Source organism: Pantherophis guttatus, chromosome 1 (assembly GCF_059756535.1).
Source record: "Pantherophis guttatus breed Tessera chromosome 1, ASM5975653v1, whole genome shotgun sequence".
In the NCBI taxonomy this organism is placed as follows: Eukaryota; Metazoa; Chordata; class Lepidosauria; order Squamata; family Colubridae; genus Pantherophis; species Pantherophis guttatus.
Genome location: NC_142063.1, coordinates 163122484 through 163135067, shown reverse-complemented (window position 1 = coordinate 163135067; position 12584 = coordinate 163122484). Strand labels below are relative to the sequence as shown.

At 39.0% G+C, this 12584-nt stretch overlaps 2 protein-coding genes across 2 annotated transcripts in view; one reads left to right on the top strand and one right to left on the bottom strand.

Annotated features, from left to right (window-relative positions):
- HIBCH (3-hydroxyisobutyryl-CoA hydrolase) overlaps positions 1-916 on the top strand; it is a 46829-nt gene extending 45913 nt beyond the window's left edge. The window contains exon 14 of the mRNA XM_034429452.3: positions 690-916. Within this exon, the coding sequence (XP_034285343.2) occupies positions 690-805 (116 nt within the window). The 3' untranslated portion in view covers positions 806-916. The remainder of the gene's footprint in view (positions 1-689) is intronic.
- An 8567-nt stretch (positions 917-9483) lies between these two features.
- On the bottom strand, positions 9484-9863 carry AKAP19 (A-kinase anchoring protein 19). Its single transcript, XM_060688072.2, has one exon. It carries the CDS (start codon positions 9829-9831, stop codon positions 9565-9567), a length of 267 nt encoding a protein of 88 aa, XP_060544055.1. The 5' UTR covers positions 9832-9863; the 3' UTR covers positions 9484-9564.
- Positions 9864-12584: the final 2721 nt, after the last annotated feature.

Below are 12584 nucleotides of genomic sequence, written 5' to 3'. Positions count from 1 at the left end.
AGTGCATTATAGCTGGAAAGAGGAGCAGTGGAGAGAGTTTGGAGGAGACCCCTCAATCCAACCATGGAGCTACTGGTGATAAGGACATGCAGTGTGGGGGAGGTATAAAGACTCACCACTGAGTTTGAGTTGAGATTGAGTGTTTTATATTAAATAATTTGTTGATGTTTGGCTTAAAAAATAATCATTACTGCTCTTTCTGACAAAAATTGACTAGATTAGGAATACAAATAATAAAATGCCTCTAGTGGGCTGGCACAAAAAAAACCCCATTAAATAAATAAATGCTTTAATGTTGGATTCTCAGTCATTCTGTTTTCAGGAGATGAGAATATAAGGTATTTTTCTATTCAAGAAATCCAATGAATCAGTTTCATCTTTTATAGAAAATGCATAAATCATACATAATGTACTGATCTCCACAATGGTTTATCTTTCATACATGGTAAGAATCAGGGGTGGGTTCTACTTACCTTTACTACCAGTTCGCAATGGGGCTGCTCTGCGCAACTGCAGAAGCATTTTGATGATGTCGGGGTTGGTGGGCAGGGCCTCCTGCCGGTTTTACTACCGGTTCTATAGAACCGGTGTGAACCGGGGGCAACCCACCACTGGTAAGAATACTATAAAATGATCTTTCTAATATGATTATTAAGAAAAGCATAATTGAAAACATTTTTCTCTACTAGTACTTATCGACAAAGACCAATCCCCTAAATGGAAGCCAGCTGTTCTTGAAGAAGTAACAGATGAATTTTTGGACTCATGCTTTAAGTCTCTTGGAAGTGATGACCTCAAATTATAAAGATGTATTACTAATGTAAAATCAAAGCCTATATTATATAACCCAGTAAAATGTATGATGAATTGAATCCAGTAAATTATTTCATCATGTAATAAAAAGAATTGGAATTGATTGGAATGCTTTGAAGTGGATTTATATTTTTCATAGACAAACATCATTCCAGATTCTAGGAGTTTGGTACCCTGGCTCAGCTAAAACAATTTCTGTTATATGGACAGTTAAATATGGCAAGAATGAACTGCACTAATTCAAAGGAGAGTTGAGCAGCTGTCCAAAATGAGTGTTGATGCAATGTATCTTAGTTCTCTTTTATATAAAATTCTACGGGTTTTTTTTTAACTTGCAGACTGTAGTTACTCAGAAAGTTCTGTAATTGTCCCCTATAGTTCGGGAACAGCTATAAAAAACTATCTGTTCCACCACTTCAACTTCCCTGAAAAAACTAATATGTGAAAGGATTTTCCTGCTAAGTGAAATCTGTGACCATATGCATATGGTAACTGGGCCATTTTTAATCAAAGCTCCTCTCCAACATTTTGATACTACATTTTTCACCAGCTTAGGTTTTGCACATTAGAGAAAGTGCACTGGTACTAGATTAATCTAAAAGTTAAAAAAATATGTGTAACTATAGCAAGACAAACTGTCTCTAAAAAAGATAATAGTACAGTTAGCTAAAACAAAATCTACATTGCTTTCAGTTGCCCTTCTAAGATGATCTAAAATCACTCAAAACTGATACTGATTCTTTTTTAAAGGAAATATATTCTTCCTAAATACTTTCAATATGTTCTGCTTCTACTCTTATTCAGGACTTCTACAGATTTCTTCCCTAGGATAAAATAGAAGAAACGTGTGTAAAGCCAGAGTAAAACCACATTCTGGCTATAAAACAGCATGGAAGACAAGATACCAGGGCCAAGGACAGTCATGGCAAATCTTTTCGGCACAGAGTGCTGAAACCGGAACATGTGTGTGCATACGTGTGTGTGTGTGTGCATGCCGGAGCACTGGAAACCCGAAGACCAGCTGGCCAGTGCGCATGCACGTGCCGGCCAACTGATCTTTGGGTTTCTGGCGCTACGGCGTGCTTGAAGAGCAGCTGGCTGGCACGCACAACTGGAAGAGCAGCTGGCAACAGCACACGTGCCCACAGAGAGGGCTCAGCGTGCCACTTCTGGCACGCTTGCCATAGGTTCGCCATCATGGGCCTAGGGGATCTCACAAAGCCTGAATGAAATCTGAATGAATCTCCACATCAAGAATTGTCTTCAACAAACTATTAGCCTACTATGACTGAAAAATATGTCATTTATATGTATTTGAGTCAGACCTCAATTCCAAATTAACAATGACTTACATCATGAAAACAAAATATCAAATAGTATAATAAAAAAATATAAAATATACCCTATTAAACAAGAGGGCAAATCCAATCAGTATAACAAAATATATACAACACTAGGCAACTGGACCCCCCCCCCCCATCCTAGCCCAGATCCTGAGAAAAGAATCAGGTCTTTAAAGTCCTCTGGAATTCCATGACAGTGACAGCCACCCAGAGATCAGGGAAAATCTCATTCCAAGGACAGACACTGTAGCAGAGAAGGCACATTTCCAGGTCCCAGTAGCATCGCTTAATTGAAGGAACCTGGAGAGGTGTAGGCCGACACCATAAGAAATAGGCAATCCCTGAAATAACCAGTATCTATGCCATGTGGGGTTTTATAGGTTATATACAGCACCTTGAAATGGACCCAGAAGTAAACTGTCAGCCAGTTCAGTTTACTGTCCACACTGATTCTGGACCAGTTGAGCTTCCAAGTGGTCTTTGAGGACACCCGCATGTAGAACTTGTTGCAGTAATCTAGCTATCAGATGAGTGACTGTGTGAAGGGCTTCCCAATCTAGGAAACAACAGCACACCAAGTAAAGCAGTGGAAAGGTCTTCCTGGCCACATTTGATATCTAATCATTGAGCAAGAGCTGTGAGTCCACTCCACACTCCCAGATTGCATATGATTCTTGAATTAAAAAGAAATGCTACCTTGGCCAAAGTTAAGAGATTAAATATCCAGATTGTGATACCACTTAGTCTTGGTAGAACTGAATTGGAGACAGTTCCTCCCAGTGGTATGCTTGAACTGGTTCATTCTAGCTTGCAAGAACTTGGAGGGTAGAGCCAAGGACTTTGTGCAGTATCTGTATGACAAAATCGCTCAAATTCGGGAAGACTTGGACTCTGACTGGGTAGATTCAGGAGGAGTGATGGAGGCAGGTCTTGAGACTGTTATCTGGGAGGAGTTTGACTATGTGACTCCCGAAGATGTGGACAGGATTCTGGGTAGACTTAGCGCGGCCACATGTTTATTGGACCCGTGTCCCTCCTGGTTGGTGCTGGCTTCTCGGGAGGTTGCACGAGGCTGGCTCCAGGGGATTATTAATGCTTCATTGAGTGAGGGTGATTTCCCGCCGCCTTGAAAAAGGCGGTGGTAAGGCCTCTTCTTAAGAAGCCTTCCCTGGACCCGGCAGCGTTAGTAAATTATCGTCCAGTCTTCAACCTCCGCTTTGTGGCGAAGGTTGTTGAGAGTGGTGGCGTGACAGCTTCCCCAGTACCTGGATGAAACGGTTTATCTAGATCTGTTCCAGTCGGGTTTCAGACCTGGGTACAGCACGGAAACGGCATTGGTCTCATTGGTTGATGATCTCTGGAGGGCTCGGGACAGGGTTTGTTCCTCTGTCCTGGTTCTATTAGACCTCTCAGCGGCTTTTGATACCATTGACCATGGTATCATGCTGCACCAGTTGGAAGAGTTGGGGGTGGGGGGCACCGTGTTGCGGTGGTTCTCCTTTCTCTCTGACCGGTTGCAGTCTGTGTTGGCAGGGGGGCAGAGGTCGACCCCGAGGCGCCTTGTGTGCGGGGTGCCACAAGGGTCGGTCCTCTCGCCCCTTCTGTTCAACATTTATGTAAAGCCGCTGGATGAGATCATCCGTGGTTTCGGGGTGAAGTACCACCAGTATGCTGATGACACTCAGCTGTACATCTCCACTCCGGGCCACCCCAATGATGCCCTTGAAGTGATGTCCCGGTACCTGGAGGCTGTGCGGATCTGGATGGGGAGAAACAGACTCAGGCTCAACACATCCAAGACCGAGTAGCTGTGGTTTCCAGCATCCCGATATAGCCAGTTGGTGCCATCACTGATTATTGGGAGTGAGTCGTTGGCCCCCACGAAGAGGGCTCGCAACTTGGGTGTCCTCCTGGATATATGGCTGTCTTTAGAAGAACATCTGACAGCTGTGGCCAGGAGGAATTTTTATCAGGTTCGCCTAATTCACCAGTTGCGTCCCTTTCTGGATCGGAACTCCTTATGCACGGTCACTCATGCCCTCGTCACTTCCTGCCTCGACTACTGTAATGCTCTCTACATGGGGCTCCCCTTGAGGAGCACCCGGAGGCTCCAACTGGTCCAGAATGCGGATGCGCGGGTGGTAATGGGAGTGACATGGTGCTCCCATGTAATACCTCTCCTGCGCGAGCTGCACTGGCTCCCGGTGGTCTTCCGGGTGCACTTCAAGATATTGGTTACCACCTTTAGAGCGCTCCATGGCTTAGGAGCTGGGTACTTACGAGACCGCCTTCTGCCACTGGTAGCCTCTCACCGGCCAATACGCTCCCACAGAAAGGGGCTCCTCAGGGTGCCGTCGGTCAAACAGTGTCAACTGGCGGCCCCCAGGGGGAGAGCCTTCTCTGTGGGGGCTCCAGCCCTTTGGAACGAGCTCCCCCTGGAGATACGGAGGATCCCGGATTTACACACTTTCCACCGTGCCCTCAAGACTTTATTCCAACAGGCTGGGCTGGCCTAACTCTTTTTAACTGTTTAATATTAATTTTAATTTGCTTTTTAAAAAGGGGTATTTTAATTAGTATGCGCCAAATTTGTTTAATATGTTTTAAATTGTTTTTTAAATTTTATATTGTATTTTATCTTTGTCTGTTCACCGCCCTGAGTCCTTTGGGAGAAGGGCGGTATATAAATCCAAATAAACATAAACATAAACTGATTATTTAATTTTGGGGAATTTAACACTACCATCCTGGTTCTGCCACAGGTCATTTATATAGGCCATCTACAAAGTGTAATCAGGGCTATCACTGTTTAGATAATCTACTTCTAAGGTTTTTATCAAGAAGGAAATCCTAGAAAGATAAAGAATTGTAATTAGGATCGTGGCTAGCCAACTAGAAAAGGGTTTTGTTCTAAATAACTGTAATGTAAATACAGCTACAGCTGGGGTTTCAAACTCAATTTCACTGAGGGCCACATCAGGATTGAGTTTGACTTTGGAGGGCCAGATGGGGGCATGGCCATGGTGGGCGTGACACAAGACCGCACCTCCGCAGACATGGTTTTATAAACTTATAAAAATAGAGAGGCATACATTTCTGTGATTTTGTTTTTTTAATACTTACTTGATCTACTTGATCACCTTATGAGAGAGGGACCAGATCAAGTAATTGACTCCATAGGAAGACTAGAACTATATTGACATAGGCTATAGTAGCTGTTAGATTGGGTAATGGAAGAGGCAGGACGCGGCTTGTAGCAAAACAACAGCTCTTTATTGAGCAGATCGCTGCAACACAGCAGCTGGTTCGTCTGACAACTTGCCCTTTTATAGGGAGCTGTCAGATGGCTTGGCCAATGAGGTTTGAGTATTTCCGTTTTGTCGACCAGAGTGGAGCCTATGCCCACTCCTAGTTAATAACAGTAGCAGAATCCTACAAGCCTGAGAGATAAAATATTTTACTTTTCCTCCCTTTTGTAACCTTCTGAGTCAAGGACGGCCTCCTGCAGCACTCCGGAGGCCCCATTTTGGGCCTGGGTGACTCCGGAGGCCCCTGGAAGGCTTCCTGGACCATTCTGGAGGCCAAATGCAGTTGTGGGGGGGCACCCGTGCCCCGCCCATGCCCCATTTGTGCTAGCAGAGGCACTGCGGGATAGTCCTTTGCTATTTCCAGACCGGCCCCGCAGGCCTTGAGTTTGACACCCCTGAGCTACAACAAAACAAAAATTAACTCAAAACTATATGGTGAAGATAAGACATGGTCTCATGCTTATGACTTAAAAGTGCACATTTTGGGAACCAACAATCATTACTTGATGAAAGATGAGGATTTGGAAATATTTTGTAAGGAAAATATTGTGCAAGTAATCCCTAGAAGATGGGTTACTGTACATATAGCATATGCACATAGATACCAGGCAGGCCCATATTCTTTCATTACACGGTCCTATTCAAGAATTACATTTTATTAGCATTTTAATATTCTTCTGTTCTGATTATTTTTCACATGACCATATTCTTTAATTATTTTATTGTTTTTTTAGGTAACTAGTGATTAACCAGTAAATTATATCACAACTGTGTATAAATCTTTTCATGGATAGGTCATATCACCATTCTTCCACAAGTTTCCATGGCAATAAATGATGTAATAATATTGGAATTTAGATTTTTTGGGGGCAAAAAACACAAATAGAAAGAACTGGGAAATCTTTGAAATGTGTTCAGTAACCATGAAGAAGTAACGAAGTACGACACAACAGAACATCATTCAGCTGTAATAAATACCCACCGCCTTTCAAATCAAGATTTTAAGAAATAGAAGGGAATTCTTCCTAGCCTCAGTGAGTAGAGATAATGTGCAATCCTCAGCCAAAGATAGCTGTGAATGTTTTTATTGTTTACTGGGATGTTTACCACACTTGTCCATTTCTTTACACTGTTTAGAAAGCTGAATTTTATTCTTTCTTCCTGAAGCATTTTTCATTTGTAAGGGGAAAAAAATGAAATGATCAGGTAAAAAGATAATTATCTTGTTAGCTTAATTTGCTATGCCTTGCCTTTTTCAGCCATTTTCCAACTTCAAAAAAACAGTGCCCTTTTTGACTTAAGCACTAGGAAATGATTAATCCAAACATTGTGTTGTACTCTTGAAAAATCTGAAAACAGAAATATAGAGAAATTTTTCGTTTTACTCAGACCACTTATATATTTCATAGCAGGGTCTATGACAATTTGCCATGGCCAACTCACCACAGTTAACTTGCCGTAGCCAACTCACTCCGGGGCAAGAGTTACACTAATATCAAAGAAATGGTGGAATAGAATCATTAAAGAAAGGATGCAAAAGGAAGAACAAAATGAAATGTGAATGACAAAAATTAAAATATTTATTTTAAATAATTAAATTTAATTGTCAAATTGTTCTATGGCAAATTGTCCCACAGCAAATTGGCCATGGCGAGTTGGCTGCAGCGAATAGTCCCATTCCATTCATAGCATGAGTATTATTTTGTTTTCCACATTCCATCCAACATCCTATCTAAATGGTACTCTGAGAATTTTTAGTAGTACATTTAGTGTTTTATTGGCACTCAAATTGGCAAGGTCTCGTCAGGCATCAGAGTGAACATTCATGTCTAAAACAAAAGAAAATTTTATAATCTTCATTCCCAGTTGGACATGGTTGTCTAAACATGCCAATTTTACTTCATAGATGAATAATTGTTATATGAATATTTAAGAGCCCAAACTTTTTAGAACTCTCATATAGAGTTCTAGATAAATACAAAGTTATACGTTTTTTTCCTTTATTCAAACATAATTTCAAGCAATTAACTAATTAGAAGGAAAATAAATATGCTGAAAACAATGGTAGTTTCCTTCCTTAAACTTCCTTAAACTGTTACTTAAATGATATAGTCAAACTGCAAATAATGATTTAAATCTGGCTACGGTGGTTTAACGAATAAGGGACAGAATGAATTTAGCCTACTTAACCTATGTAAAGAGATCCAAATTTAGAGATTCAAATTTGAGATTTGGATCTCCATATCTCTGAGAAGATCCTGTAGAAACTGCTGGCTGCTACCTCTTCAAGAGCAGAAAGAGGGAAATGAAGAGATTACTAGCAAGCCAGTCTGCAACATGTAAAATTGCTCAGTATCCTTATTATATACCTACTTAGTAAATTTTTTTAAAGTATCTTGTTATTTCCAATAAAGACAGGTCATCATGGATAAAATCTATTTTGCGATTGCCAAGAGTCAACAATGACTTTATGACATAATCATAATCAGACTGTTCGTGATGATACATTTATATAACACTTGCTATAGTATAGCTTTTACAAAATCCAATATGAAGTCAGTCTGACATTCATATACAATTGTGTTGGCCCTTGGCCACTAATGGGGTAATATTATGTAGAATATATATGAGTGTACAAGTACTAGAACTGAAGGAGTTCTGGCTCTAGAGAAGTCAAATTGCTTTCTACTACTTGCCAGAATAATTATCCATTTGCTGTGTGCTTATCAAATATTGTTGAAAAAAGAATTGCTACAAAATATTCTGCTCCAAAGGGGAACTACACTATAAAGTATCTGAAATGTGTAATTTCAAACCATTAGGAGTGACATTTTTGCTATAATGAATTATACCCAAACAAAATGATAGCTTTCTCCTTGATATAAAAGTGCCTTGCTTCTTTCAATTCTGTACTGAAAATATACTCTGCTATTCTAGGAATGGTGTATTTATTTAGAGAAAATCATATACAGTTTAGTTTAAGAACAGCAGTTCTTCGCTATTATTGTATTATAATTTCCCTTTGAACAGTTAATTATGTTGCCTGAAAAGACTGTGTTTTCTTTGAATTTAATACTAAATTAATATATTATTCCCACATTTTCAGTAGTCACCTTTCTCCATATATACAAGCTGCCACACTTGTTATATATTGCATTTTTGCTTTCCCTTTGTCTACTTTCTCCGTTGTCCTCTTGATAATTGATAATCAAGAGAAATAATCCCTCCAGTGTTTTTAGTACACTTTCATAAGGACTTTGCTAATAACTTGCAAAATCATCATAATTTTAGTAATTTTTCCTTCCAACTATTAAATGTATTTTTTCTGTATTATTCTTTTATAAAACCTATCTATGCAGATCTTTGGTCTGAGTTCAGTATGCTCAACCAAGTAAAATTGTAAAATAATTAGTCTCACTTCAACAAGATGTGAGATGCCTTTGGAAAGAAACCTCTGATAGTCACATAATGCCTTGATAAGGTTCAGACTCATGTTAAGTACCTAAATTCTCTTTATGTAAACAGGGAAGTTAAGCACCAATATTTCCCTTTACTTTCTTTTTTCCAAGATACTTTAGCGCATGGGTGTCAAACTCATGGCATCACGTTGCCACAACATGAAGTTTCATGACATTTTTTCCCTTCACGGAGCTGGGGTGGGCATGGCCTGCGCATGACACACCTGGCCAGCGGGCCGCCAGTTTGACACCTGTTGTTTAGCTCAATAGGAATTATATAGCTAAAACCTATTCTGACACTATGACCCAAACATTCCCTCCCCTCATAGCTATTTGGTTGAGGGAGAACTGATTTTGGTTTTAAGGGTACTTATACTTTGCTCTGTTGCATTGTTTTATTCCTGTATTGTAGATACTGAAATGGGACTTACCGGAATACTGAATTACATACTAGCCCTAGAACCATTTGATGTTATTGTGGTTCCATTACAACTAAAGGCAAAAAGTTACCTCAGTCAGGATTAGCTGTATGTATGATGACTTTTAAAATCACAACTGCTCTCATATGAATGTTGCTTTATTTGTGCTAGCACCAAAACAGGAGATGCCTCACAGGCATGTTGGGAAGCCAAGCCCTGCAGTTCATGGCTCATCGCTTTCTATGAACGGGATGTCACTGTATTTGCTTTCATTTATTGCCCATTGCTTCACAGCTTGATCCAGAATCTCAAGGGAAAGACGGTGAGCAAAGTCCAGCACTGCAGTGTTTGTTGAAGATGGCATCCCAGAGTTTGCCTGAATAAGGGAAGATTTTTCAAGGTTACATCCACTATCGAATTTGCCGACTTCCCTGCTTCCATCGTCTAGAATAGTGTGCGGGAAGGGGCTTTTGGATTTTATACATCCCATGGTACGACTGCTATTCAATTTAGCTGCACAGTCAGCCTTGATGTATTGTCCTTTAGAAGGGTACAGAATGTCACTTTCTTGCAAGCAGAGATGAGAGTATGCACTTCTCCCAATATCTGTGGGTAAAAAAATTAACATTGCAGGGTTTAGAATGTTACTTCTTCCATTTATTTTTGTGTTCGGCACATGTAAAAGCAGATTAATTTTTTTAAAAAAATCCAACAGGAAGGAAATCTTGGGAATTTCTTTTTGTTTCGGCCTTAAATGGAACTAGTTGTTTTTCATAAATTCAAGTTCTAGACTCCCAGCTGAGTTCTTGTCAGCATCTTAACTATCATAAATACTCAAAAATCATACCTTCCTCCTATTTATAGGGCTTGAAATAATGACCTTACCAATAGTTTCAACTTACAGCTTGAATTGGTTTCGGATATTTGATATTTAATAATCAAAGAAAGTAGCTGCAGCATACTAACACAGCAATCCCTCATTCAAGATTACATTGGAGAAAACTCAGTAACTCAGACTGATTTAAAGTCATGGTAAGATAGAGAACAGAAAACAAGAATGGGGGCTTCCATCCATCCATGGATGGATAGATATAGAATACTTTTTAATATGGTAGTTATTCTAATAAGTATTAGAAAAAAGAAGTAGAAAGTAGAAATTTGGAAAATAATATTATGTATACTGAAATATAATAGAACATATTATGATTACTATTGTATACACAAATGTTAGAAGTTGAAAAAGTATGATTATATATATTTAAATGGTAATATCACTATTAGAATTGTATGCAAAATATATTGACCCAGATAACACACACTGTCCACTGAACACTTATGGATGTTAAAGAAAAAAATATTTTAAAAATTATTACGAAAAAAAGGAATGTGGGCTTCCAGACACCACTGGAATTCTAGATTATTTAAAGATAAAATAAATAAAATTCATAACTCAGCAAACCTTGAATATTATGTTAAATTAACATTATAGCCATTACTTCCTATACTTTGTTAACTACTTCTTAAGAAAAGTCAATAGGCTGCTGGCAAAGTATTACAGCAGCTACAAAGATAGGAAGGGAAAAAAAATATTATGGATGCATGAAGGCACATTCCAATTCACGTTAGCAATTTTTGAATACAACATCCTTCTGTTATAAAACCTCAGGAAAGCATTTGTGACCTCTTCTGAAGAACTGCCTCTCAAGCCTACTGCTTTGCCGTATCCCTCCACTCCTCAATTATTTAAAAAGCTTACATTGACCCACGTGATCTTTTACGAGATGGAGCAGAAGATGTGAATTTCCTTGAATACTGGCAGCCTTGCAGCAGAAATTCATTGCACAATAGGAGTAGACCTTGAATCTAACAATAGTCTACCCAATACTAGAAAATAGATCAAAAGCAGAATGGTTTGTGTTAAACTGCTCATGAAGACACAATGTTGTTTAAAACACTATGATACTGTGTGGAGCATATGGAAACCTGTTCTGCATATTTCGAAGCATTAACATACAAACAAGTATTATAAACCCATATTCAGGTGGGCCCTAAGCAGCAATCAATACTGATACTCACTGCAATATTGTTCAGATTCATTAAGATTACTTTATACTATATATAGAAATGTGGTATTATTCTAGCTCATAAAACCCTTATGACCATGTAGCACTTAGACCAATCACAGGTGAAGAGGTGAAAAGCCCCTCCCTCATCAACCAGCTATCACTGATAACATAGTTTTTAAACTGAGAAGTAACAGCCTGAGTTTTCTGGGCAGGGCTGCCTAGCTTTTCTTCTATGTTCAAAATTAAATTTTCAAAATTAGCCTACCCTTGTTTATTGATGAATATATGCTGCTTCTAAACAATATTAACAATTTGAGCTTGCAACAATTGACTAATTTTCTAGATTAAATAGTCACAACTAATTAAATTGTGACTGTCTAGGACGTTGTACAACCTAGACCACCCCCAAAGGTACAGTGTCAACTCATCTTTAAATCTATATAAAGCTATAAGTATTATATTTCAGTTTAAAGAGAGCAGAATGGAACAGTTTAGCATCTACAGTATCTTCAGAAACTTGATGAAACTTGAATTATGCAATTTATTTATTTATTTATTTATTGGTTCGATTTATATGCCGCCCTTCTCCGGAGACTCAGGGCGGCTTACAATGCGTTAAGCAATAGCGTTCATACTTTTGTATATACCCGCTTAGTAGGGCTTTCGAGGCCTCCCAAGCGGTGTTCTTTTTTATACAAAGTCAGCTTATTGCCCCCACAATCCGGGTCCTCATTTTACCTACCTCGAAAGGATGGAAGGCTGAGTCAACCTTGAGCCTGGTGAGATTTGAACTTGCAGTAATTGCAGACAGCTGGTGTTACTTAACAGCACTTTAGTCTGCTGCGCCACCAAGGCTCATATATATTATCAATATAACATATATTATATATTATTATCAATATATGTTATCAGTAGTTCCAATTTATTAATTCATTATTGTTTCATTCAATTTAGATAGCCAGTGATCACATGGAATTGACTTTACGTGGTATGCAAGGATTAAAACCAACCCCCCCAAAAAAGTTAGCAGACTAAATAACAAGTGTCTGTTATCAGAGAAATAATTCCAATTTCAAAAAAGAACATTACAACTCAATCAATCAACAGAGCTTGCTCAATTTCCTGGCACAAATGCCTGGAGGAATAGCCAGGTCTTTAAATATTACTAATGGCTTTG